The sequence below is a fragment of the Rhinoderma darwinii genome, chromosome 5 (genome assembly GCF_050947455.1).
Source record: "Rhinoderma darwinii isolate aRhiDar2 chromosome 5, aRhiDar2.hap1, whole genome shotgun sequence".
Lineage (NCBI taxonomy): Eukaryota > Metazoa > Chordata > Amphibia > Anura > Rhinodermatidae > Rhinoderma > Rhinoderma darwinii.
The window spans coordinates 205,176,707-205,199,519 of record NC_134691.1 but is presented as its reverse complement, the minus strand read 5'-3'; the positions used below and the strand labels follow the sequence as shown (position 1 = coordinate 205,199,519).

The 22,813-nt window shown below is 40.5% G+C and overlaps 1 protein-coding gene across 1 annotated transcript in view; it reads right to left on the bottom strand.

Moving 5' to 3' along the window:
* Positions 1 to 22,813, bottom strand: part of SACM1L (SAC1 like phosphatidylinositide phosphatase) — a 227,553-nt gene that overhangs the window by 5,372 nt on the left and 199,368 nt on the right. The window contains exons 14-18 of the mRNA XM_075826884.1: positions 18,853 to 18,991; positions 16,253 to 16,322; positions 16,082 to 16,154; positions 15,902 to 15,995; positions 4,092 to 4,184 (exon numbers count right to left, since the gene is read on the bottom strand). Of these exons, the coding sequence (XP_075682999.1) occupies positions 4,092 to 4,184; positions 15,902 to 15,995; positions 16,082 to 16,154; positions 16,253 to 16,322; positions 18,853 to 18,991 (469 nt within the window). The remainder of the gene's footprint in view (positions 1 to 4,091; positions 4,185 to 15,901; positions 15,996 to 16,081; positions 16,155 to 16,252; positions 16,323 to 18,852; positions 18,992 to 22,813) is intronic.

Genomic DNA, 22,813 nt, shown 5'->3' with positions numbered 1-22,813 from the left:
CTCAGTTGGTACCAGTAAGAGATAAAATACCTTGGCTTCATCATCAATTCTCATCACATGAACCTCAGTCAATCTCCAGAGCGTCGCAACAAAATTATTCAGGGAGTGACTCACCAATCATCTGTGCAGACGGTGACAATCTGCTCAGCAATAAGAATTTTGGGCTTACGGACATCGGCTATAAATGCTGTACCATGGGCCAAAGCCCACATCAGAGATCTTCAGGGCAATATCCTGAGCTCTTGGAAGTGGAACAGACATACTGCATCCCTAGACAGCCTAATGTTCATCTCTCCAGTCACCAAGAAGGAATTGATGTGGTGTTGGAATCCGGCCAGGTTATCCCAGGGCAGATCACTAATTCCTCATCCTCAGATAACGAACAACAGACGCTTCCACTTGGGGCTGGGAGGCTCATGTGCAGAATCACTGATGTCAACCGATGTGCTCTCCAAAAGAAAAAACTTCTGTCATCCACTGTCAGAGAGCTGAGAGCGATCAGGAGATTTCCAATTCAATTTCAGCATCTCCTCTCCAACACCAGCGTCGTGATTCAGACAGACAACCTTCCTTTCGTTTATTACATCAACAAACAAGGTGGGACCAGGAGTTGTGCGCTGTCCAAAGAATCTGCGATGTTGATGACCTGGGCAGAAACCAATTTATTCAACCTCACAGCTGTTCGCATTTGAGGTCTACTCAACAGAAAGGCAGGCTGTCTCAGTCACAATGCCCTTCCTCAATCAGAATGGAGCTTAAAGAGGCTCTGTCACCAGATTTTGCAACCCCTATCTGCTATTGCAGCAGATCGGCGCTGCAATGTAGATTACAGTAACGTTTTTATTTTTAAAAAACGAGCATTTTTGGCCAAGTTATGACCATTTTTGTATTTATGCAAATGAGGCTTGCAAAAGTCCAAGTGGGCGTGTTTAAAAGTAAAAGTCCAAGTGGGCGTGTATCGATGTAGCTACTTACCTGCAAACGCTGATGCTGCTGCAGAATCAACTGTAGCCTCTGGTGCCGATGTGTCCTCGCTCGTCTGACACGATGCAGGACCTGTGAGTGACGTCACAGCGTGATCTCTCGAGAACACGGCTGTGTCTGCACTGCCAGAAGCTGGGCGTTCTGAAGAGAAGTGGATGATACTTCTCGTCAGAACGCCCAGCTAGTAAAAGTAGTAAAAACGCCCCGATGTACGCACATAATACACGCCCACTTGGACTTTTACTTTTAAACACGCCCACTTGGACTTTTGCAAGCCTCATTTGCATAAATACAAAAATGGTCATAACTTGGCCAAAAATGCTCTTTTTTTAAAAATAAAAACGTTACTGTAATCTACATTGCAGCGCCTATCTGCTGCAATAGCAGATAGGGGTTGCAAAATCTGGTGACAGAGCCTCTTTAAATTCAGCTATTCTCCATCAGATAGTGAAGAAGTGGGGTCTATTCGATCTGGAGGTCAAGGCGACTAGAGCCAACACCAAACTGGACAATTTGTGTTCCCTGTCTCGCTTAGAGAGAGCCATCTATTGCCACTGGGTTGTCCAAGTTCAAGAAAAATATGGATTTAGGTCTTCCTTCCATTTCCTTTAATTCTCAGAGTTCTCAGGAAGGTAATAGACGAGTAAGTTGAGGCCAATGCTGTGATTCGATTCTGGCCCCGGAGGCTTGGTTTACTCTCGTATTGTCTCTTTCGAAAGGAAGGTAATGGAAACTACCAGTACAACAAGATTAATGGCCTTAGAAGGGATTTCTTCATCCACATCTCAACAATCTGCATCTGACGGCTTGGAGGTTGAGCGTTAGTCCTTGAGACAATCAGGTCTATCAGAGGAGGTTGTGAAAACTCTTCTTGCTTCCGGAAAAAAAGCCACTATTTCAATTTACAACAGAATTTGGAAGATTTACCGGGACTGGTGTTCAGCTAAGACTCTTCCTCAAAACGCACTTATCTCTATTTTACAATTCTTACAGGATGGCTTCAACAAGGGCCTATATAACACCCTCAAGGTCCACCTTACAGCTATAAATGCTCATTTGAAATTTATACACTCCAAATAACCTCTAATAAGAAAGTTCTTTAAAGCCATCAGGAACCTAAAACCAGCCCTACGTGACCCTATCCCATCCTGGGATTTCCATTGGTGCTTCAATCTCTCGCAAGACATCCCTTTGATCCATTAGCTCAAGCAAGTTTGAAGCACCAATCTCTAAAAACTATTTTTCTAGTTGCCATCACATCTGCCCACAGAATTGGGGAACTTCGGTATGGTTCTTTGTAAGACAAAGCTTGGAGAGTATTACAGGACTGCATTGTTCTCCGGACTCTTCCAGGCTTCATTCCTAAAGTGGCATCCTCCACCAACATCAATCAGATCATCATCTTTTCTTCCAGATACAGAGGATGAGAATCAAGAGTCTCTTCATACCTTGGATGTTAAACGTGCAGTCCTTTAGTACTTACAGGTTACAGCCACATTTAGAAAATCGGAGTCCCTATTTTTACAGTTCTATGGCGCTGCTAAAGGTCAAGAAGACAGCAACGCTACAATGGCTAGATGGGTGAGAGATACCATTAAGGAATGTTAAGCCTTAGACTGGGTTCACACGAGCACATTAACGTCCGTAATGGACGGACGTATTTCGGCCGGAAGTCCCGGACCGAACTCAGTGCAGGGAGCCGGGCTCCTAGCATCGTAGTTATGTACGACGCTAGGAGTCCCTGCCTCTCCGTGGAACTAGTGTCCCGTACTGAAAACATGATTACAGTACGGGACAGTTGTCCTGCAGAGAGGCAGGGACTCCTAGCATCGTACATAACTATGATGCTAGGAGCCCGGCTCCCTGCACTGAGTTTGGTCCGGGACTTCCGGCCGAAATACGTCCGTCCATTACGGACGTTAATGTGCTCGTGTGAACCCAGCCTCACAAGGCCAAGCATTTCCATTACATCTCAGAGCACATTCTACAAGATCCACCTCGACATCATGGGCAGCATTGGACCAAGTGCCCTTAGATCAAATCTGCAGAGCTGCTATGTGAGCATCTCCCTCGACATTCATTAAGCACTACAGGCTAGGTATCCTAGCTTCAGAAGGTTCGGCCTTTGTCAGTTCGGTGCTTAAAAGGGCGATTTCTTCCCCCCCCCCTATTTGATTTATTGCTTTTTAAATCTCATTGGTGTGCTGCCTGAGGATGACCAGGAAAGACTAAAATTTGCTTACCCTAATTTTCATTTCCTGGAGTCCGAAGGCAGAACAGCTTCCAACCTTTTAATACATTTTTTGTTATTGCTACAAACTATACAAGTGTGGTGTGGATCCTTCTGCCTTTTATAGGTGGGTATTACTCAAACGTTTAATTAACTGCTTATTAACCTGTCTTTTGGTTGTACTTAGGGGAGTTTAAACCATTGGAGTACTGCCTTCAGACTCCAGGAAATGAAAATTTCAGTAAGCAGATTTTAGTCTATTTATCTCTCGCCATTTCTCTGTAGCCCTCCATCTATCTCTCTCGCTCCCCCATCTATCTCTCTCGCTCCCCCATCTATCTCTCTCGCTCCCCCATCTATCTCTCTCGCTCCCCCATCTATCTCTCTCGCTCCCCCATCTATCTCGCTCGCTCCCCCATCTATCTCGCTCGCTCCCCCATCTATCTCGCTCGCTCCCCCATCTATCTCGCTCGCTCCCCCATCTATCTCGCTCGCTCCCCCATCTATCTCGCTCGCTCCCCCATCTATCTCGCTCGCTCCCCCATCTATCTCGCTCGCTCCCCCATCTATCTCGCTCGCTCCCCCATCTATCTCGCTCGCTCCCCATTTATCTCGCTCGCTCCCCATTTATCTCGCTCGCTCCCCATTTATCTCTCTCGCTCCCCATTTATCTCTCTCGCTCCCCATTTATCTCTCTCGCTCCCCATTTATCTCTCTCGCTCCCCATTTATCTCACTTGCTAACTATTTATCTCTGTCGCTCTCTAAGTATAGAAAAGTCCAGAGCAGCCTGCCCACACCATATGACTGGTGGTCGACTGGGAAGTCAGCCTGAAAAGTCCCAAGGTTTCATCCCACATTTTACAAATACTACTTACTGCTAAAAATTTCAAGTCTTTTTGAATTTGTAAGGGACTTGTAGAATAGACTTCTTCCACTGAATAATTTCCAAGAAACAAATCAATTGAATCCTGCAAAAGAAAAATAAATAAATGTGTGTTTATATTCTATATGAACCATCCTTGACATCTCTCGGCATCCTTTGGCCTCAGAGCCTTCAATATGCCCATACTGTAACGACATTCTAAAAGCATAGACAAACTGACTGCAACCTGATTACTGATCAATAATTAATATATTTTCAGGCAACAGTGGAAATAATTCAGAAGCAAAATGTAAACTGTAGCATTACAACATATTGAGTCTATGTAAATAATTCTTCTGTATGCATTCAGAAGACTGGGTCACAGATATTAGTAAATAGGGAACCATAAAAAGGTGTATATTCTGAAAAACAGTTTAGGAGAATTTAAATAAAGGTTATACCTTAAAGAGTACTGCCTAAAGAAAAAGGGATAACGCAGCTTGACAGCATTCATTAAATCACATATATAAAATCTCTGCTTGCATCCTTTCAATAGAAACCATTATTTACACTGCTCAGGGAACACCTAAGCATCACCCCAATCAAATTAAACTTAAGGGATATCAATATGGTGACACAAAAAAATAAATGATTGTGCAATAAACATGAAAGAAGTCCTTGGTGCAAAAAAGGTTGGGGACCGCTGCCCTAAAAGGACTAATGAAATGTGTAAAAAAAAAAAGTTAAAAAGTTTTTAGTAGTAAAAAAAAAAAATGTAAAGTTCAAAAACACCCCTTTTTCCCCCTCTAAAGTAATGTAAAAATGTTTTGTTTTTTATTAACAAAATTGGTATCGCTTTGTCAATAATAGCCCGAAAAATATAACAATGTAGCATTATTTAATTTGCATGGTGAACGAGAATCACAGTTTTTGGTTCAACTTCGAGATACATATTTTTCTTACATAAAAGGTGATCAAAATCTCATACTAAATAATGGGACCAATAAAACCACAGCTCGTACCACAAAAAACAAGCCCTCACACCGTTCAGGTCACGAAAAAAATTAAATAAAAAAGTTATGACTTTTAGAATATGGCAACACAAATTAAATTTTTATTTCTAACAAATAGTTTTTTCTTTCTAAAAAGGAGTAAAACATTAAGAAAACTATATAAATTTGATATCTCCGTAATCGTATTGACCAGCGGAATAAAGTTAAATTTGTTGCTTTTGACGCCCGGCGAAAGACGTAAAAACAAAACCCAAAAGAAAATGGAGGAAAATCGCAGTTTTTACAAACCCCTCATATAGATTTTTTTTTCTCAGTTTCCCAGTACATTATATGGTACTTTAAATGGTGCCAACAGAAATAATAATAAATGTAAAAGACCATGTTTTGGCCCCTCAGGGGCTTTGCAAATGCAACATAGCACCCGAAAAACCATTCCAGCAAAATCTGCGCTCCAAAAGCCAAATGGCGCTCCTTCCCTTCTGAGCTCTGCTGTGTGCCCAAACAGCAGTTTATTACCACATATGGGGTATTGTTGTACTCGGAAGAAATTGCTTTACAAGTGTTGGGGTGCTCTTTTTACTTTTATTCCTTGTGGAAATGAAAAAAATCTACATTTTACTGGAAATAATTGAGACTTTCATTTTCACAGTCCAATTCTAATCAATTCTGTGAAACACCTGTAGGGTCAAAATGCTCAATACACCCCTAGATTTATTTCTTGAGGGGTGTAGTTTCCAAAATTACTTTTTAAAGTGTTTCTTATGTTTTGTCACCATAAAGACCACTTGAAACCTGACATGGTGCCTAAAATATATCTCAATAAAAAGGAGGCCCCAAAATTCACAAGGTTCGTCTTTATTTCTCAGGCCTGTGTTTCAGTCAAATAGCACACTGGGCCATATGTAGGATATTTAAAAAAAAATTCAGAATATAGGCAATTAATATTGAGTTGTTTGTTTGTTACCACCTGTATTAAAATTTGAAATTCTAGGGAAATATTTTTTTTAATAAATTTCACCTCCACTTTGCTTTCACTCCTATGAAAAGGGTTGACAAACTATCTAAATGCAGTTTTGAATAATTTGAAGTGTGCTGTTTTTAAAATGGGGTTATATATGAGGGGTTTCAAATATAAACGCCCCTCAAAGCCAAATCAGAAGAGTCTTGGGTCCTAAAAAAATAAGGTTTTGGAAAAAAAATAAAAAAATTAGAGAAATTTCTGCTAAAATTAGAAGGCTTCCAACGTACTAGAAAAACAAAAAAACAATGGCAACATAAAGTAGACACATGGGAAATGTTAACTAGTAACTATTTTGTGTGGTATTACTATGTCTTACAAGCAGATACTTTCAAAATTTAGAAAAATGCAAAAAAAATGTTAAACACTGAATGTATCGACCAATTTTTCCCACTAACAAAGTAAAATGTGTGACAAGAAAATCTCAGATTCACTTGGATAAGTAAAATCATTCCAAGCATACCACATAAAGTGACAGGTCAGATTTGGAAAACGGGGCTGTGTCAGGTTTGCAAAACCGCTGACTGCTGTCAAAACCCATGGCACATGCCTGTACTATCACTAGGTAGCTCTACATGAACATGGCATTCTAGACCCATGAAACAATAGGAAACACCACAAGGCATCAATATAAAAATCAATTATAAGTATTTAACTCCTTCCCGACATTTATCGTAGGTATACGTCATGGAAAGCTAGTGCATCCTGCAAAATGTTGTATACATATGACAAATAGATGGCATGGGCTCAGAAGCTGAGCCCGCGCCATCAGCAATGGGCGTCAGCCATATGTTACAGCTGACACCTTGTTGTAAGCGACCCCGGCATCTAAGGGGTTTGCAGTCGATGGCTGCTATGGCAACCAGAGACCTAACAATGGCTTCCTTTTCTACCAAGTACGGAAGCATATAATTCATAAGTATTACAGTGTCTTATAACAGAGATCATACAGTTGGACCCTGAAGTCTCTCTTTCCTATATATACAAAAGGAAAGAATACTGTAAAAAAAAAAAAAAACTAAGTTTCAAGTAATAGTAATAATTGCCCTTTATCCCTTATCAAGACCTTAATTATTGAAAAAATGAAATAAAAAAACCCCAAAAAACTATACATAATTAGTATTGCCACATCCATAACGGCCTGAACTATAAAAAATATTATAATATCTATCCCGTTAAAAAACAAAACACACTGCCAGAATTGTTGTTTTTTTTGTCGCCTTGCCTTCCAAACACAGGAATAAAAAAGGGATCAAAAAGTCTCAAACATCCCCAAAAAAACTACAGCTCATACCACAAAAAACAAGCCCTCCCATAGCTCTGTAGACGGAAAAGCAAAAAAGTTATGGCTCTTAGAATATAGCGACCTAAAAAACAGGATTTATTTTTTATCAAATGTTTCAGTTTATTGTGTAAAAAGTAGTAAAATATATATAAAAACTATATGGATTGGGTATAGCCATAATCGTACTGACCCGCAGAATAAAATTAACATGTCATTTATACAGAAAGGTGAACCCTGCATTATAAATAACTACAAAACGATGTTTGAATTGCTTTTTTTTTTCCATTACATTGCCTCCCCAAGAAAATTGAATAAAAAGTGATCAGAAAGTCACATGTGCACTAAAATGGTCCTGCAAAAAACTCCCATATCACTAAGTCTATGAAAAAATAAAATAAGTTATGGCTGCTATAATTCACGAAAGAAAAAATATGCAGGCAAAAGGGGAACATTTCTTCTGTTTCAAGAGGCGATTATTAAGGCCAGGAAGGGGAGGGCTCAAACATAACCGCTGGAAGCGAGGGTGCCTGTATTATACCAGGACAACACTTCCCAGCAAAATTACCCAAACTGCAAAGGTGCAGAGTGTGGACCGAAACAGGGATAAGAAAGGACACCATTTATCAACGTGAGACTGGATTGCTTCAAAGTGTAACAAACATCCATGGATAATTTTATTATTTTTTACCCCATCATTTTACCACCTGATTATGCCGTGATGTACTCTGTCCAGTTTATCTATACCCCCACATTATAAACTGAAATATCAATAAAACTCCAAACAAAAATACAAAACAAAATCTGTGCTCCAAAAGCAAAATGCCTCCCTTCTGGTCCCTACATTGTGCCCAAACAGCGGTTTACTTCACATATATGGCATCGCCAAACCCGGGAGAACCCTTAACTTTTGGTTTGTCTCTCCAGTAGCACAAGCTGGGCACAACATATTTGATACTGAAATGGCATATCTGGGAATTTTTTTCTACATTTTTTACTTTGAACCAACAGCAGCGCATTCACTTATGGAGGAGACCTGTGGGTGAAAATGCTCACTACACCTCTTAATGCCTTGAGGGGTGTGGTTTCCAAAATGGGGTCACTTCTCAGGGGTTTATGTTATTATTTCACATCAGAGCCCTGCAATTGTGAACCAATACTTTGTGAGTCACCAAATGAGGCCTCAATTTTACATGGTACTCTTTCACTACTTGGCCTTGTCGATTGGCAAGACAAAAGATTAGGGCCACATGTAGGGTGTTTCTAAAACCAGGAAACAGAGCATAATAAGTTAAAGAGCTGTCTTTTCATGGTGGCATAAACTCGGCACAACATAATGGACCCTGAAATTGCATAACTATGGAAAAATTTTGATTTTCACTCTGCAACATCAAGTGCACTCTAATTTATGGAAAACACCTGTGGGGTTAAACATTTTCACTACACCCCTAGGTGAATACCTTGAGAGGAGTTCCCAAAATGGAGTCACTACTTCTGGGTTTCCACTGTACTGGTACCTCGGGAGCTTTGCAAATGTGACATCGCGCCCAGAAACTAATCCCGCAAAATCTGCACTACAAAAGCCAAATTGTGCTCCTTCCCTTCTGAGCCCCACCGTTTGCTTTACAAATGTTGGGGTTCTTTTTCGCCTTTATTCCTTGTAAATTTTTTTCATTTTCACGGCCAAATTCTAATAAAATCAATGAAACACTTGTGGGGTGAAAATGCTCACTACACACCTAGATGAAATTCTTGAGGGATACATTTTCCAAAAGTTGTTTTTTTGGGGGTGATTCCTTTGTTTTGGCACCACAATACCTCTTCAAACCTGGCAAGGTGCCTAAAATATAATTTGATAAAAAGAAGGCCCCAAAATCCACTAGGTGCTCCTTTGTTTCTGAGGCCTTTATTTCAGTAGCACACTAGGGCCACATGTGGGATATTTCTAAAAACTGCGGAATCTAGGCAATAAATTTTGATTTTCTGTGTATCTGGTAAAACCTTCTGTGATACAGAAAAGGATGGATAAAAATTGCATTTTTGCAACAAAAAATAAAATAAATGAAATTTGTACATTTCACCTCTACATTGCTTTAATTCCTGTTAAACGCCAAAAGGGTTAAGAAACTTTTTCTAAATGCTTTTTTGAAAACTTTGAAGGGTGCAGTTTTTAAAATAGGGTGATTTCTGGGGATTTCTAATATATAGGCCCCTCAAAGTCACTTCGGAACTAAACAGGTCACAAAAAAATAGGCTTTTGAAATTTTCTTGAAAATGTGAGAAATTTCTGCTAAACCTAACTAAGTTTTGTTACATCCTAGAAAAATAAAAGGATGTTCAAAACTGATGCCAACATAAAGTAGACCTATGGGAAATGTTAATTAGTAACTATTTTGTGTAGTGTAACGGTCTTACAAACATATACATTTAAATTTAGGAAAATGCACATTTTTGCACATTTTGAAGTTTTTCACAAATAAACACAATGTATCCACCAAATTTTACCTCTATCATAAAGTACAATGTGTCACAAGAAAACAATGTCAGAATCACTTGGATAGGTAAAAGCATTCCAAAGTTAATACTACAATAGGTGACACGTCCGTATTGAAAAAAAGAGGCTCTGTCAGGAAGGACAAAAGTGGCTGCAGCAGGAAGCAGTTAAAGGCTATGGAAAACTGAAGACTTTTTTTTTTTTACTAAAACAAATTTATTATCGTGTTTAGTGCAACTTTGTAATTTGTTTTTATTTTAAAAAATAATTATTTTGAGATATGGCTTCTATGTAGCCTGGGTATACAGAAGCTGTATCCTGCGCTGAAACCCGAATACGTCAGGTCAACGGGACTGACTGCTTCAGCAACCACGGGTCCTGCGTGTCTTTGACACGCAGGCTCCACCTGGTATCGATCACATCCAAGTTCATAATAGGTCACATAGAATTTGTATATCCAAAAATAATTATTTTTAAATAAAAACAAGTTACAAAGTTACACTAAACACGATAAAATGTTTTCGTAAAAAAAATTAAATAAAAGAAGTCTTCAAAAGTTCATAGCCTTTAAGATATATAGTATTTAACAGGTTCCCGACCGCTGGCCGTAAATATACGGCCAGCGGTCAGGGTCTCTAAAGTCCGGCGTATAGTATATATACGGCCGCACTTCAGAGACTGTGCACGCGCGATCGCGTGCACACAGCTCTATGCCCTGGCTGTTGCTAACAGCCATGGGCACTGGGCAGAATGTCAGGGGTCAATCTTTTGACCCCTGAACATGTGATCGCTGTGACAACCAATCACAGCGATCACATGCATTTCTGCATAGAAAACAGTGTGCACGCGATCGCGTGCACACAGCCCTGTGCCCTCGCTGTTACCAACAGCTCTGGGCACTGGGCAGAGTATCAGGGACCAATCTGATGGTCCCTGAACATGTGGTCGCTGTGACAACCAATCACAGCGATCACATGCATTCCTGCTAATAAAACAGTGTGCACGCGATCGCGTGCACACAGCCCTGTGCCCACGCTGTTACCAACAGCTCTGGGCACTGGGCAGAGTATCAGGGACCAATCTGATGGTCCCTGATCATGTGGTCGCTGTGAAAACCAATCACAGCGACCACATTTGTTTTATTTTGACTTTTCTGGCAGTAAATCTCCTGCCTCTTTTCTTCTCCTCAAACATTGTTTCAGTTTGAGGAGAAGAAGAGACTCTGGAGAATTGCTGCCAGAAGATTACAGTTACAAAAAAATACAGTTACACTAAAACATTCTCTGTATAGATAGATTTCTATCTATCTATACAATCTATCTATCCATCTATCTTTTTTTCTCTATCTACCTTTCTTTCTTTTATTCTATTAGAATAGGCAGGTAGGGAGTATATAATTATATATATATCCACATATATATAATATATATAGCAATAGCGGTTTATTTTTTTGTTAGCGGTAGTGTAGATATATATAGCAGTTAGTTTGTGTGTTTTATAAAAAAAATAAAAATTTGTTTAGTTAGTGTTAGTGTTAGTTACGTTATGGCGAGGAAGTTGTTTAGCGCCGAGGAGGCATACGCCATGCTGTGGTCTGAGTCGGAGACCGCATCAGAGATGGCGTCCGAGATGGAACCTGTTTTAGGTAGTGACGATGACAGCGTCACTTCAGGTTCATCTTCAGGGGACGTTGTCCCTGATGCAGTCGAAACTGCAGAACATGAAAGCGCAGGGCCAAGTAGCGCTGTAGCACGGGACAGCCTGGTCCCTCCAGTCCAGGCTCTTGTATGGGCACCTGCCCCATCTTTCGGGCCTAGAATCCACGGATTTACGGCCACTCCTGGCATAACCGTGGACAATACAAATTTTGTCCAAATGGATTACTTCCATTTATTTATAACGGACGACATCCTAAATCAGATTGTCCACGAAACAAATTTATATGCCACGCAATATATAAGGCAGAAACCTTCATCCACCCATGCCAGAGATTGGACGCCCACCAATTTGCAGGAATTAAAATTTTTTTTGGGGCTCACCCTAAATATGGGTATTGTCAAAAAGCCCTCCATTAGGTCTTACTGGTCAACAAGACCCGCCCAAGCCACCCCAGTATATTCTGCAGTAATGCCCAGGTCTCGTTATGAGACAATAATGAGGTTCCTCCACTTCAATGACAACGCACAGGCCCCCCCAAGTACCGATGCAAACCGGGATCGGTTGTTCAAAATAAGACCGCTAATAAATTCCCTGAATAATTTATTTCTGCAACTCTACACCCCTGAGCAGAATGTAAGTGTGGACGAATCCCTCCTCAACTTTCATGGCAGACTTAGCTTTCGCCAATATCTACCTTCCAAAAGGGCAAGATATGGCGTTAAGCTCTACAAATTGTGTGAAAGCGGGTCAGGATATACCACCGCCTTCAGGATTTATGAAGGGCGGGACCGCACAATAAATGTTCCTGGATGCCCCCCTGATCTTTCCACCAGCAGTAAGATCGTGTGGGAGATAATGCAGCCTCTGCTTCACAAGGGGTACCACCTGTACTGTGATAATTTTTATTCCAGTGTGCCCCTGTTTAGGCATTTGCATGCTGCAAGGACTGGGGCATGTGGTACCATGCGCAAAAACCGAATTGGTTTTCCACAGCAATTAGTGGGGAAGCGCATGGTAAAGGGGGACTCCTGTGCTTATGCATCTGAAGAATTGCTGGCGGTCAAGTTCAGGGATCGCAAAGATGTGTATGTGCTAAGCACGATTCATACCGCAGGAACAGTGGCAGTGAGGGAAAGAGGGGCAACATCGGACAAGCACAAACCAGTGAGCGTGTCCGAATATAACAAGTACATGGGGGGGGTGGATTTAAGCGACCAGGTTTTACAGCCCTATTTAGTAAAACGCAAAACTAAAACCTGGTACAAAAAGGTGGCCATTTATTTGTTACAGGTGGCCATCCACAACTCATTTGTGCTCTATAAAAAAACAGAGGCAGAGACACATACCTGGATTTCCAGGAAAAAATTATTGAAGGCCTCATTTTTGATGTTCAGGACACCCGAGAATGCCCCCAGTCTGAGGATGTCACGCGACTGACTGAAAGACACTTCATCAGTCGGATTCCCCCAACAGCAACCAGAAGCAACCCCCAGAAAAAGTGCCGCGTCTGCAGAAAAGACGGGCACCGCAAAGATTCCCGATATTTCTGTCCCTCATGTCCCTCACAACCAGGCCTGTGCATTGAGCCATGTTTTAAAAAATACCACACTGTTCTGAATTATTAGATTTTAGTTAATTTGTTGAAAATATATTTGCCCTACATTACGTTTTTATTTTTCCCCTGATTTTACTCCAAGGGTGAGGGAGGGAATGGGTGGGGGGTGGATGTCATGTTTGATGTTTTCTAAAGTTCATCTGCTGGAGAGCTCCATTTGCATTAACCTGCAATTTCTTATTTTAGAAAACCCCAAAAAATAAATTCCCATTATACCCCTAGATGAATATTTTGAGATTTCTGCTTCAAGAGCAGATATTTTGGAAGTGTTATAGAAACTCTGTTGAGTTTTGTAAAACCAGCTTTGAAAAAAAGCGATTTGTGAAATAATCTTCTTCTATCCTCCGCCCTCCTACATCTCTATGTGATAAATAAGGCCACATATTTGGTATCCCCGTGCACGGGAGAAGTGGCAGAATGTGAACGGAGATTAATTTTGACCGTGGTCTATACCGTGTGTGAAAAATGCTGGTATAAACTGACGCATTTGCTAAAAAATTGCTAATTTTATTTTGATCCATCTTATTCAAGAAACTTTCAGAAGAAAACTGGACTGTCTAAAAATATGATAAACCCCTTGAAGGAAACCTTGTGGGGTCTACTTGTGTGAATGAAGTAATTTATGGGGTGATTCTAATGTTTCAGCAGCATTAGGCCCCCCAGAAAACAGTATACGGCTATAAAATCAAATGCAGAATTCCTGGACCAAAAAGACTCCTTTTATGCCAAGCCCTGGCACATGCCCGCACAGTGAATAAGGCACACATATTTGGTATCCCCATGCACGGGAGTAGTGGAAGAACGTGAAAGGAGATGAATTTTGGCCGTCGTCTATACCGTGTGTGAAAAATACTAGCCTAAACTGACACATTTGCTAAAAAAGTGCTGATTTTATTTTGTTCCATCTTATTCAAGAAACTTTCAGAAGAAAACTGGACTGTCTAAAAATATGATAAACCCCTTGAAGGAAACCTTGTGGGGTCTACTTGTGTGAATGAAGTCATTTATGGGGTGTTTCTAATCTTTCAGCAGCATTAGGCCCCCCAGAAAACAGTATGCGGCTCTAAAATCAAATGCAAAATTCCTGGACCGAAAAGGCCAAAAAGCCTCCTTTTATGCCAAGCCCTGGCACATGCCCGCACAGCGAATAAGGCACACATATTTGGTATCCCCATGCACGGGAGAAGTGGAAGAACGTGAAAGGAGATGAATTTTGGCCGTGGTCTATACCGTGTGTGAAAAATACTAGCCTAAACTGACGCATTTGCTAAAAAAGTGCTGATTTTATTTTGTTCCATCTTATTCAAGAAACTTTCAGAAGAAAACTGGACTTGCTAAAAATATGATAAACCCCTTGAAGGAAACCTTGTGGGGTCTACTTGTGTGAATGAAGTCATTTATGGGGTGTTTCTAATGTTTCAGCAGCATTAGGCCCCCCAGAAAACAGTATGCGGCTCTAAAATCAAATGCAAAATTCCTGGACCGAAAAGGCCAAAAAGCCTCCTTTTATGCCAAGCCCTGGCACATGCCCGCACAGCGAATAAGGCACACATATTTGGTATCCCCATGCACGGGAGAAGTGGAAGAATGTGAAAGGAGATGAATTTTGGCCGTGGTCTATATCGTGTGTGAAAAATACTAGCCTAAACTGACGCATTTGCTAAAAAAGTGCTGATTTTATTTTGTTCCATCTTATTCAAGAAACTTTCAGAAGAAAACTGGACTTGCTAAAAATATGATAAACCCCTTGAAGGAAACCTTGTGGGGTCTACTTGTGTGAATGAAGTCATTTATGGGGTGTTTCTAATGTTTCAGCAGCATTAGGCCCCCCAGAAAACAGTATGCGGCTCTAAAATCAAATGCAAAATTCCTGGACCGAAAAGGCCAAAAAGCCTCCTTTTATGCCAAGCCCTGGCACATGCCCGCACAGCGAATAAGGCACACATATTTGGTATCCCCATGCACGGGAGAAGTGGAAGAACGTGAAAGGAGATGAATTTTGGCCGTGGTCTATACCGTGTGTGAAAAATACTAGCCTAAACTGACGCATTTGCTAAAAAAGTGCTGATTTTATTTTGTTCCATCTTATTCAAGAAACTTTCAGAAGAAAACTGGACTTGCTAAAAATATGATAAACCCCTTGAAGGAAACCTTGTGGGGTCTACTTGTGTGAATGAAGTCATTTATGGGGTAATTCTAATGTTTCAGCAGCATTACGCCCCCCAGAAAACAGTATGCTGCTATAAAATCAAGTGCAGAATTCCTGGACCGAAAAGGCCAAAAAGCCTCCTTTTATGCCAAGCCCTGGCACATGCCCGCACAGCGAATAAGGCACACATATTTGGTATCCCCATGCACGGGAGAAGTGGAAGAACGTGAAAGGAGATGAATTTTGGCCGTGGTCCATACCGTGTGTGAAAAATGCTAGCATAAACCGACGCAATTGTTAAATTCTTGCATTTTTTTCCAATTTTGCCCACTTTAGAGAAAAAAAAAAAAATGATATATACTGACAAATGCCACTAAAACAAAGCCCTATCTGTCCTTTAAAAAGAGTGTAAAATTCAAAGATGAACTTTATTCACCTGCTGAGTTATAGTCATCTAAAGAAGCGCATAGCAAAATTGTGAAATTTGCTCTGGCCATTTAGCTGTAAAACAGCCTAGTCCTTAACCGGTTAAGATATAGATTGCCATTTAGATCCACAGTAACAGAATACAAGGTTTCAATTTAATGTCCTACCTGTCTAAATCCATCTGAAAAGTTGTTTTTGTAATATCGTATGAGAGAGTTCCAGCCATCCATTAGAAGTCCCCATTGTGTCCTTTTGCCAGTTCTACAAAACAAATACATGCTAAAGGCGGTCAAAACATATATGGGTGATGTAGCAGTGTACTTTTATATGGCAGCATTTTCACTTGCCTTGTAAAGTCTGTCTTCAGAGCCCCTGTTCCTGCGTATTGCTTTGCACAAGCATTTGCATTGTCAGCCCAAGCTGTAAACATAGTGTAATATATTACGATACAACTAAACTGTGACATCACTCTGCATATGTAAGTTTTACACATCTTTAAAGTTTATTGAGAACGTTACCATTTTTATAAAACTTCTCAAACTGTACTTGTTCTTCAATTCTCTGCCCAATATGGAAGACTCCAAGTCTCTGAAACATAAAATAAGAAGCAAACTATTACTTGAGTATAACTAGACAAGCCCTAAGCGGCCATGCACATGAGAGAGCAGTTCGGCTGGGAAGTCAGTCTGTGACATAAGAAAAGTTCCCAGGGCTGTCTCCTGTAAATGCCTGTTACGTCTATGCACAGGTACAATATACTGGCATACATAGGTATGCCAAGTTATTGTAAGTAAAGAATGAATGAGAAGAGTTGTCATTTCATGGGACAAAAAGATTAGAATAAAAAATTTTCCACTCCCAATTTTTTTTTACATTAACATTAAAAAGTTTGATACCCCTGTTTATATTCCCCCTTTTCCCTGTGTTGTATGTATCCTCTGTTTTGTCCTTACCCTTTGTCTTGCAGATTCTAACATGGTTGATATATGGTCTGTATTCTATTCATTGTATCTGGATTGCTGCTGATGGGTGATACTTGTTCTCGCCCCCTTGAACCTGGGTTCTTGCGCCACAATGTACCGCTGTTCAAATTTTGCACGTTTTTTTTAATGTCCTTGTCATCTCTCTTATACTATGTCCTCATTAAAAATAGTATCATAATGTGAAGGGCTTTAATTCCCCTTCAAAGAGATGTCAAATTTTCTCCTGCCTGAAACAGATCAATTGTGATGTTTTGATGTCACAGGATGCGCATTTCACAAAGGATCATTACCCCAATCCCTCTTTCATTTCCCGGTCTGTTTCCATTGTGGTTGCAATAGCTCTGCCTCTAGGGGGGTGAGTTTGGGTTTTCAGAAGGCGGTTCCATTTGTGTATTTCTTACATATTCAAGACCCAGATGGTCGATAACTTATTCTGAAGGGTAAGATTGGCACACAAATACTTACCCTGGTAAACCTGTACACTCCAAACGGTGGTCAGGCTCTGTGGTTGTGTAATGTTCTAGAGTTGGTCGATTCTGTATCTGAGGGCCTGCTCATTATAGGTTGCGACATCAACCTGGTCATGGATCCCTTGGTAGATTCTTCTGCTAAAAAATTGGCCTGATCTTATAGAGCCCTGAGGAAAGTTAAATCATCTATGCATGACCGTGGCCTGGTTGATGTCTGGAGATGCTTTGACCCCACCTTCCTGATTAAATTATGGTAAAGCACCAGTGTGGTTGTTCCTGACAGATACCAAGAAACTTTACAGGTAAACAGTCTATCGTTCTACTCCATGTCCCAACCTGAAAGAGGATCAAACTTTACTTTCAAGCTCCCGCTGCACATGCTGCAGGTGTGAGCTATGTATTACAGATAACACATCATTTTACAGTTAAGCGGTTAGCAAGGGGGGGGGGCCTTTGTCATCCTATCACTCCCCCATCTCCCCCGCAGGGTCCCGATGTGGCACCTATTGAAGACCCTCAGGTCTGCCAGGTGAGTACTCCTATTCCTAAAAAAAACAAAAAAAAAAAAAAACTCCATTTTCTCCCCGTAAAATTATAATAAATAAAATCAAGATAAAATGTTGGTTAAAGTACAAACTATTACAATATTTATCCCACATGGTGAACGCCGTAAACAAATAAAAAAAAACCCACAAAATTGTTGTTTTTTTTGGTCATCTCACCTCCCCAAAAAATGGAATACAAAGTGATCAAAAAGTTGTATGTAACCCAAAAGGGTACCAGAAAAAACTACACCGCTCTATCGATGAAAGATTAAAAAATAAGTTATGGGTCTTAAAATATGGCGACAAAAAACGAAGTTTTTTAACAAATTGTTTTTATTCGGTAAAAGTAGTGAAACGTAAAAAAAAAAACAACTATATAAATTAGGCATCACCATAAATCGTACTGACCCACAGAATAAAATTAACACGTAATTTTTACTACACGATAAACGCAGAGAAATCCAAATCCAAAGGAGGGGGAGGAGTGTTTTTTCCCATTCTACCCCACAACAATTTGTTACTAATTTTCCAGTACATTATATGGTACATCAAATGTTACCGTTAAAAAAGTACAACTTGTCTTAGAAAAAAAATAAAAAAGTGGCACGGGGTTAAATTTGTCATGCTAACGTATACACTTGAATCAGAGGAATTGGGGCCTAACAGAAAGAGAGAGAAGTAGAGGTAAGGTCTCTTCAGCAAGTGTGTGGCAGGGATGAAAAATGCTGAAGACTGTAAAATTACTATGAATCTTGTTTTCAACAGTTTTTGTTTAGAATTATTATATCTGAATATATGTAAAAAAAACTTTGTACATCATTAATGGACTACTGCAGCTGGAAATTGATAGAATTTCTTTTTACTTCTTCCATGTTAAAAAAATACCTATAGAACGCAGATGTGAACAAAGCCTTAAAATACAAAAACCTCCTCTTTTCTCTACAGCGCCAGAATAGGTGTCTCTGTTTTAACAGTTTATCTTTATGGGATTTCTCTATCTCTACAAACAAAGTTTACATACTTTTCTATGACACCCGTGAAACTGGCATTTAGCAAGTCATATTAGCGATGGATTAGAGGAATTTTACGGTGATATAGTAACCAAAATATAGTGTTATACCTGTAACTGAGCCTGAAGAGAGCGATGTGCCAGTAGACTCTGAATAACATTAGTGCGATCCAAACAATCCATACAGTTACTTCGGAATATTCCATCTTGGGTCATCAACACTTTTCCTTCAGAGTCCACCAAGAAATAGCTAGTTAGAAGAAACAAAGTATTATAACCATATATTTCACACAATGATCTCGATTGAGAGAGAAAACAAAAAATCTCAGCGCCTATCTCTCGGGCGAACAAAGGATCGAGTGTGTTGAAACCCATACAGATTAGTGTGTTGGCCAATCCCACCAAATTTGTATGGCGAGCTTCAGTGTATTAAAAATGGCTGCATCCATTATTTAGTTGTAATAGACACCATAATTATAACTGTGGATTGTATTTATTCCTGTAATATCTCCAAATATCATTTCTGGGACCAAAGCAAGGGAAGTTGGCTCTGTTGATACTGCAGGGATACTTTTGGTTAGCTCTTCCAGTGAGTTTTAGGTCTGTGTAGGTAAAAATAGATAAAGCATCCCGCTTGCAATATACACCATGAACAAATGCCAGTTGCGGCTAAATTGCTTTAACCGCTTCCCAACTGCGGACAGTGAAATAACGCTGGCGCCTGCTGAGATTTGTGCGCTGCCGACATTAATTTAGGTTACTCCTTTTGTCGGCAATATGGTCCCCCAGAGTGCATCTAGCACCTGGAATGGGCTGTTACTATCAGCCTCTGGTCCGGGTGCTCTCATCAGGATCGGATCAGATCCCAAACGTGTGATCGCTATGATAGCCAATCATAGCGGCCACAAGGAAATTTGTTGCAGTAAGAAACTTTCCCGGCATCTGATGTGGTTTATAACTTTCTCTCTCCCCTGCCTCCTGTTAGTAAGAATTCGGAGGAGAGAGAGAAGACTGTATACCACAGCGCCTCAATTATCCCCACGCAATTCTTAGAACATCAATTTCTAACAATAATTCATATATTTAGCTAGGCAGGGCAGGTAATTAGGGTTGCTTAGGAATTAAGATTTAGCTATTATGTAGTGTAGGGTTCATTAACTTAAATTATTTTTTTGCGTCAGTTCATCAGATTTTTAGTACAAATTAATTCATTTAGTTTTAGTGCCACTTATATTAGTTCTATTTTATAATATAATTATATAGGGAGTGTCGCGTCAGTTCATCCGTTATTTAGTTCTACCAATTAATTCACCTCTTTTTAGTACCACTTATATAAACTTACTTTTGTGCCACAGTACATATAATTCTATAGAATTTTATAGGGAGTGTTTAAACTAACTACAATTTCATTTGTTCAAATTCCTCAAATTTTAGCAACATATAATTATTAGTTCATTTCAGTTACTTCGTAGAAAAAAAGATAATTAAAATAATGGCATGTCAGTTGTACGCTGCAGAGGAGGCATTTGCTCTATGTTCTAAAAGTGAAGAGTGTGTGTTTCAGATGGGGATGATGATTGAGGGTTTTGCGTTCAGTGACAGTAATGACAAAGTAGCAGTTATTCTGGTCCATCCTCAAAAATGACTAGGACCAGTACAGGAGAGGTAGAGAGGGGTATTGGAGAAACCTCTCCAAATCAGAGCACAATGCCCAGTACAAGTGAGATCCCAAGTACTAGTGAAGGGGCGCAATCTAGTATACCATTAGATTTGGCATTTCCAAGATGGGAAACTTCAAATTCTGCTACGCCATTCGTCCTGGACTTTAATGCCATCGCAGGTATAAATGTAGAAGTGGAAGATTTTGTTCCTGTCAATTTTTTCAGCCTGTTCATCACAGAAGATTTATTAGAGCACAAAGTCTCACAGACAAATGTGTATGCAGCCCAATTTATCACAAAAATCCAAGCTCCTATTATGCCAGACAAAACATATGGACGCCAACAAATGTTCAGGTGATGAAAAAATTCCTAGGCCTCACACTTTCCACAGGGCTTGTTAAAAAACCCAGCATACGCTCTTACTGGTCCACCCGTCCTGTTCTAACCACTCCTGCCTTTTCTGCCATTCCTCCAAGAGCACGGTATGAAATTCTAAAAAGAGATTTTGGCATTTCAAAGATAAGTCAGTGTCTCCCTAAAAAAGACCCAGAATTTGACAGATTATACATGATCAGGCCCATCCCCAAAGAGTGGTCAGAATTATTTTTAAAGCTTTACACACACCCCAACCCAAAACATTTCGATCAATGAGTCCCATGTAAAACTCAAAGGAAGACTGCACGTTAAACAATTTATTCTATCTAAGAGGGCAAGGTTTGGAATAAAACACTAAAATGTGTGAGAGAGTTCTGCCAGCTTTCCGTATTTACGAAGGAAATTTACAGCAAATTAAATCTACCAGAATGCACTCCCTAGTCATTTATGGGGGTTTCTATTATTATGACACCTATGAACCTCTGCAAAGTCGGCTTGGTGAAGGAAAACAAAATGTACATAAAAATTTAAACAATTGTTAAATTTGTAAGTCTCCTAAATTTCTCAGAAATGTAAAAAGTTTTTCAAAAAAGTGCTGCCAAAATAAAGTAAAGAGATGGAAATATACATTTGATATATGTATATACATACCATACAAATATGTGACATTTCAGTTGAGAATAGGGAGAATATAAAATTTTTACACATATTTATGGTTTTTAAAAAATATATACGCATCGCTGTTCTGGAGGCGCCTATTTCCCCGGAGGAGTGGTCGTGGGCTTTGAAGGACTCGCCGGCAGGGAAGGCACCACGCCTTGATGGCCTACCCTTGCAATACTAGAAGGCCTGCTCAGACCTGCTCTCACCCCAATTCCTACATGCCTTCAACTCACTTACTGAGGGGTGCTCCCTCCCTCCAGACACGCTGAGGGCCTACATTATGGTGATACCCAAAGAGGGGAAGGATCCATATGCCAAAACTATCGCCCCATATCTTTGTTAAATGTGGATCTAAAGCGGTTTGCAAAGATTCTGGCCCATAGGATTACCCCCCTCCTACATAATGTGATCCAAAATGACCAGGTGGGCTTCATGCCTTTCAGGGAAGCTCGGGATAATACCACAAGGGCAATTAACTTGATATATCAAGCGGCTGCCTCGGCTCTGCCCACGTTTTTTTTGTCCACGGATGCGGAGAAGGCCTTCGACAGGGTCAATTGGGACTTATGCTGGCCACCTTGTGGCATATTGGACTGGGCACCCACATGATGCAATGGATTTCGAGCCTCTACGCCTCCCCCTCAGCCCGGGTCAAGGTCAATGGTATTTTTTCCTCCTTACTCGCGATCTAACGGCACGAGGCAATGTTGTCCCTGGTGCCCCTTAATTTCCATTTTGTGCTTGGAGCCCTTCCTGTGCCATGTTCGCTCCAATCCAGAAATAGCGGGTGTATCACTGGGAGGAAGGTCCCATAAGGTCGCAGCATATGTGGATGACCTGATTTTCTTTCTCACCGCGCCAAGGATCTCCTTGACCAATCTCATGGCAGAGATGAGTAGATAATTTTGAAGTTGGACAATTTCGATTAACTACCAGGAGTCGGAGGCTCTCAATGTCTCGTTGCCACAGTCTCTGGTGGAAGATTTGTCGGAGTCCTTCTCCTTTAAATGGGCTAGAGACTCACTCAAATATTTTGGGGTCCAGCTCTCCAGGGATCTATCTCGCCTTTATGCAGTTAAATACCCTCCCCTCCTTCAACGTGTAAAGAGTGATATGGATTCCTGGATGACGGGCACCTTTACTTGGTTTGGCAGGTGTGCAATATTTAAAATGAATATCCTGCCGCGGATCTTGTACCTCTTCCAGGCCCTGCTGATTCATATCCCCCACACCTTCTTTCAAGCCCTGTTGTCCTTACTCCATAGATTTATATGGGTGGGGAAACCAGCCCATATAGCCCGCTCCATGCATTTCCGTGCTAGGTGTGAGGGCGGGGTTGGCCTTCCGGACTTTGTCTCCTATCACCAGACCTC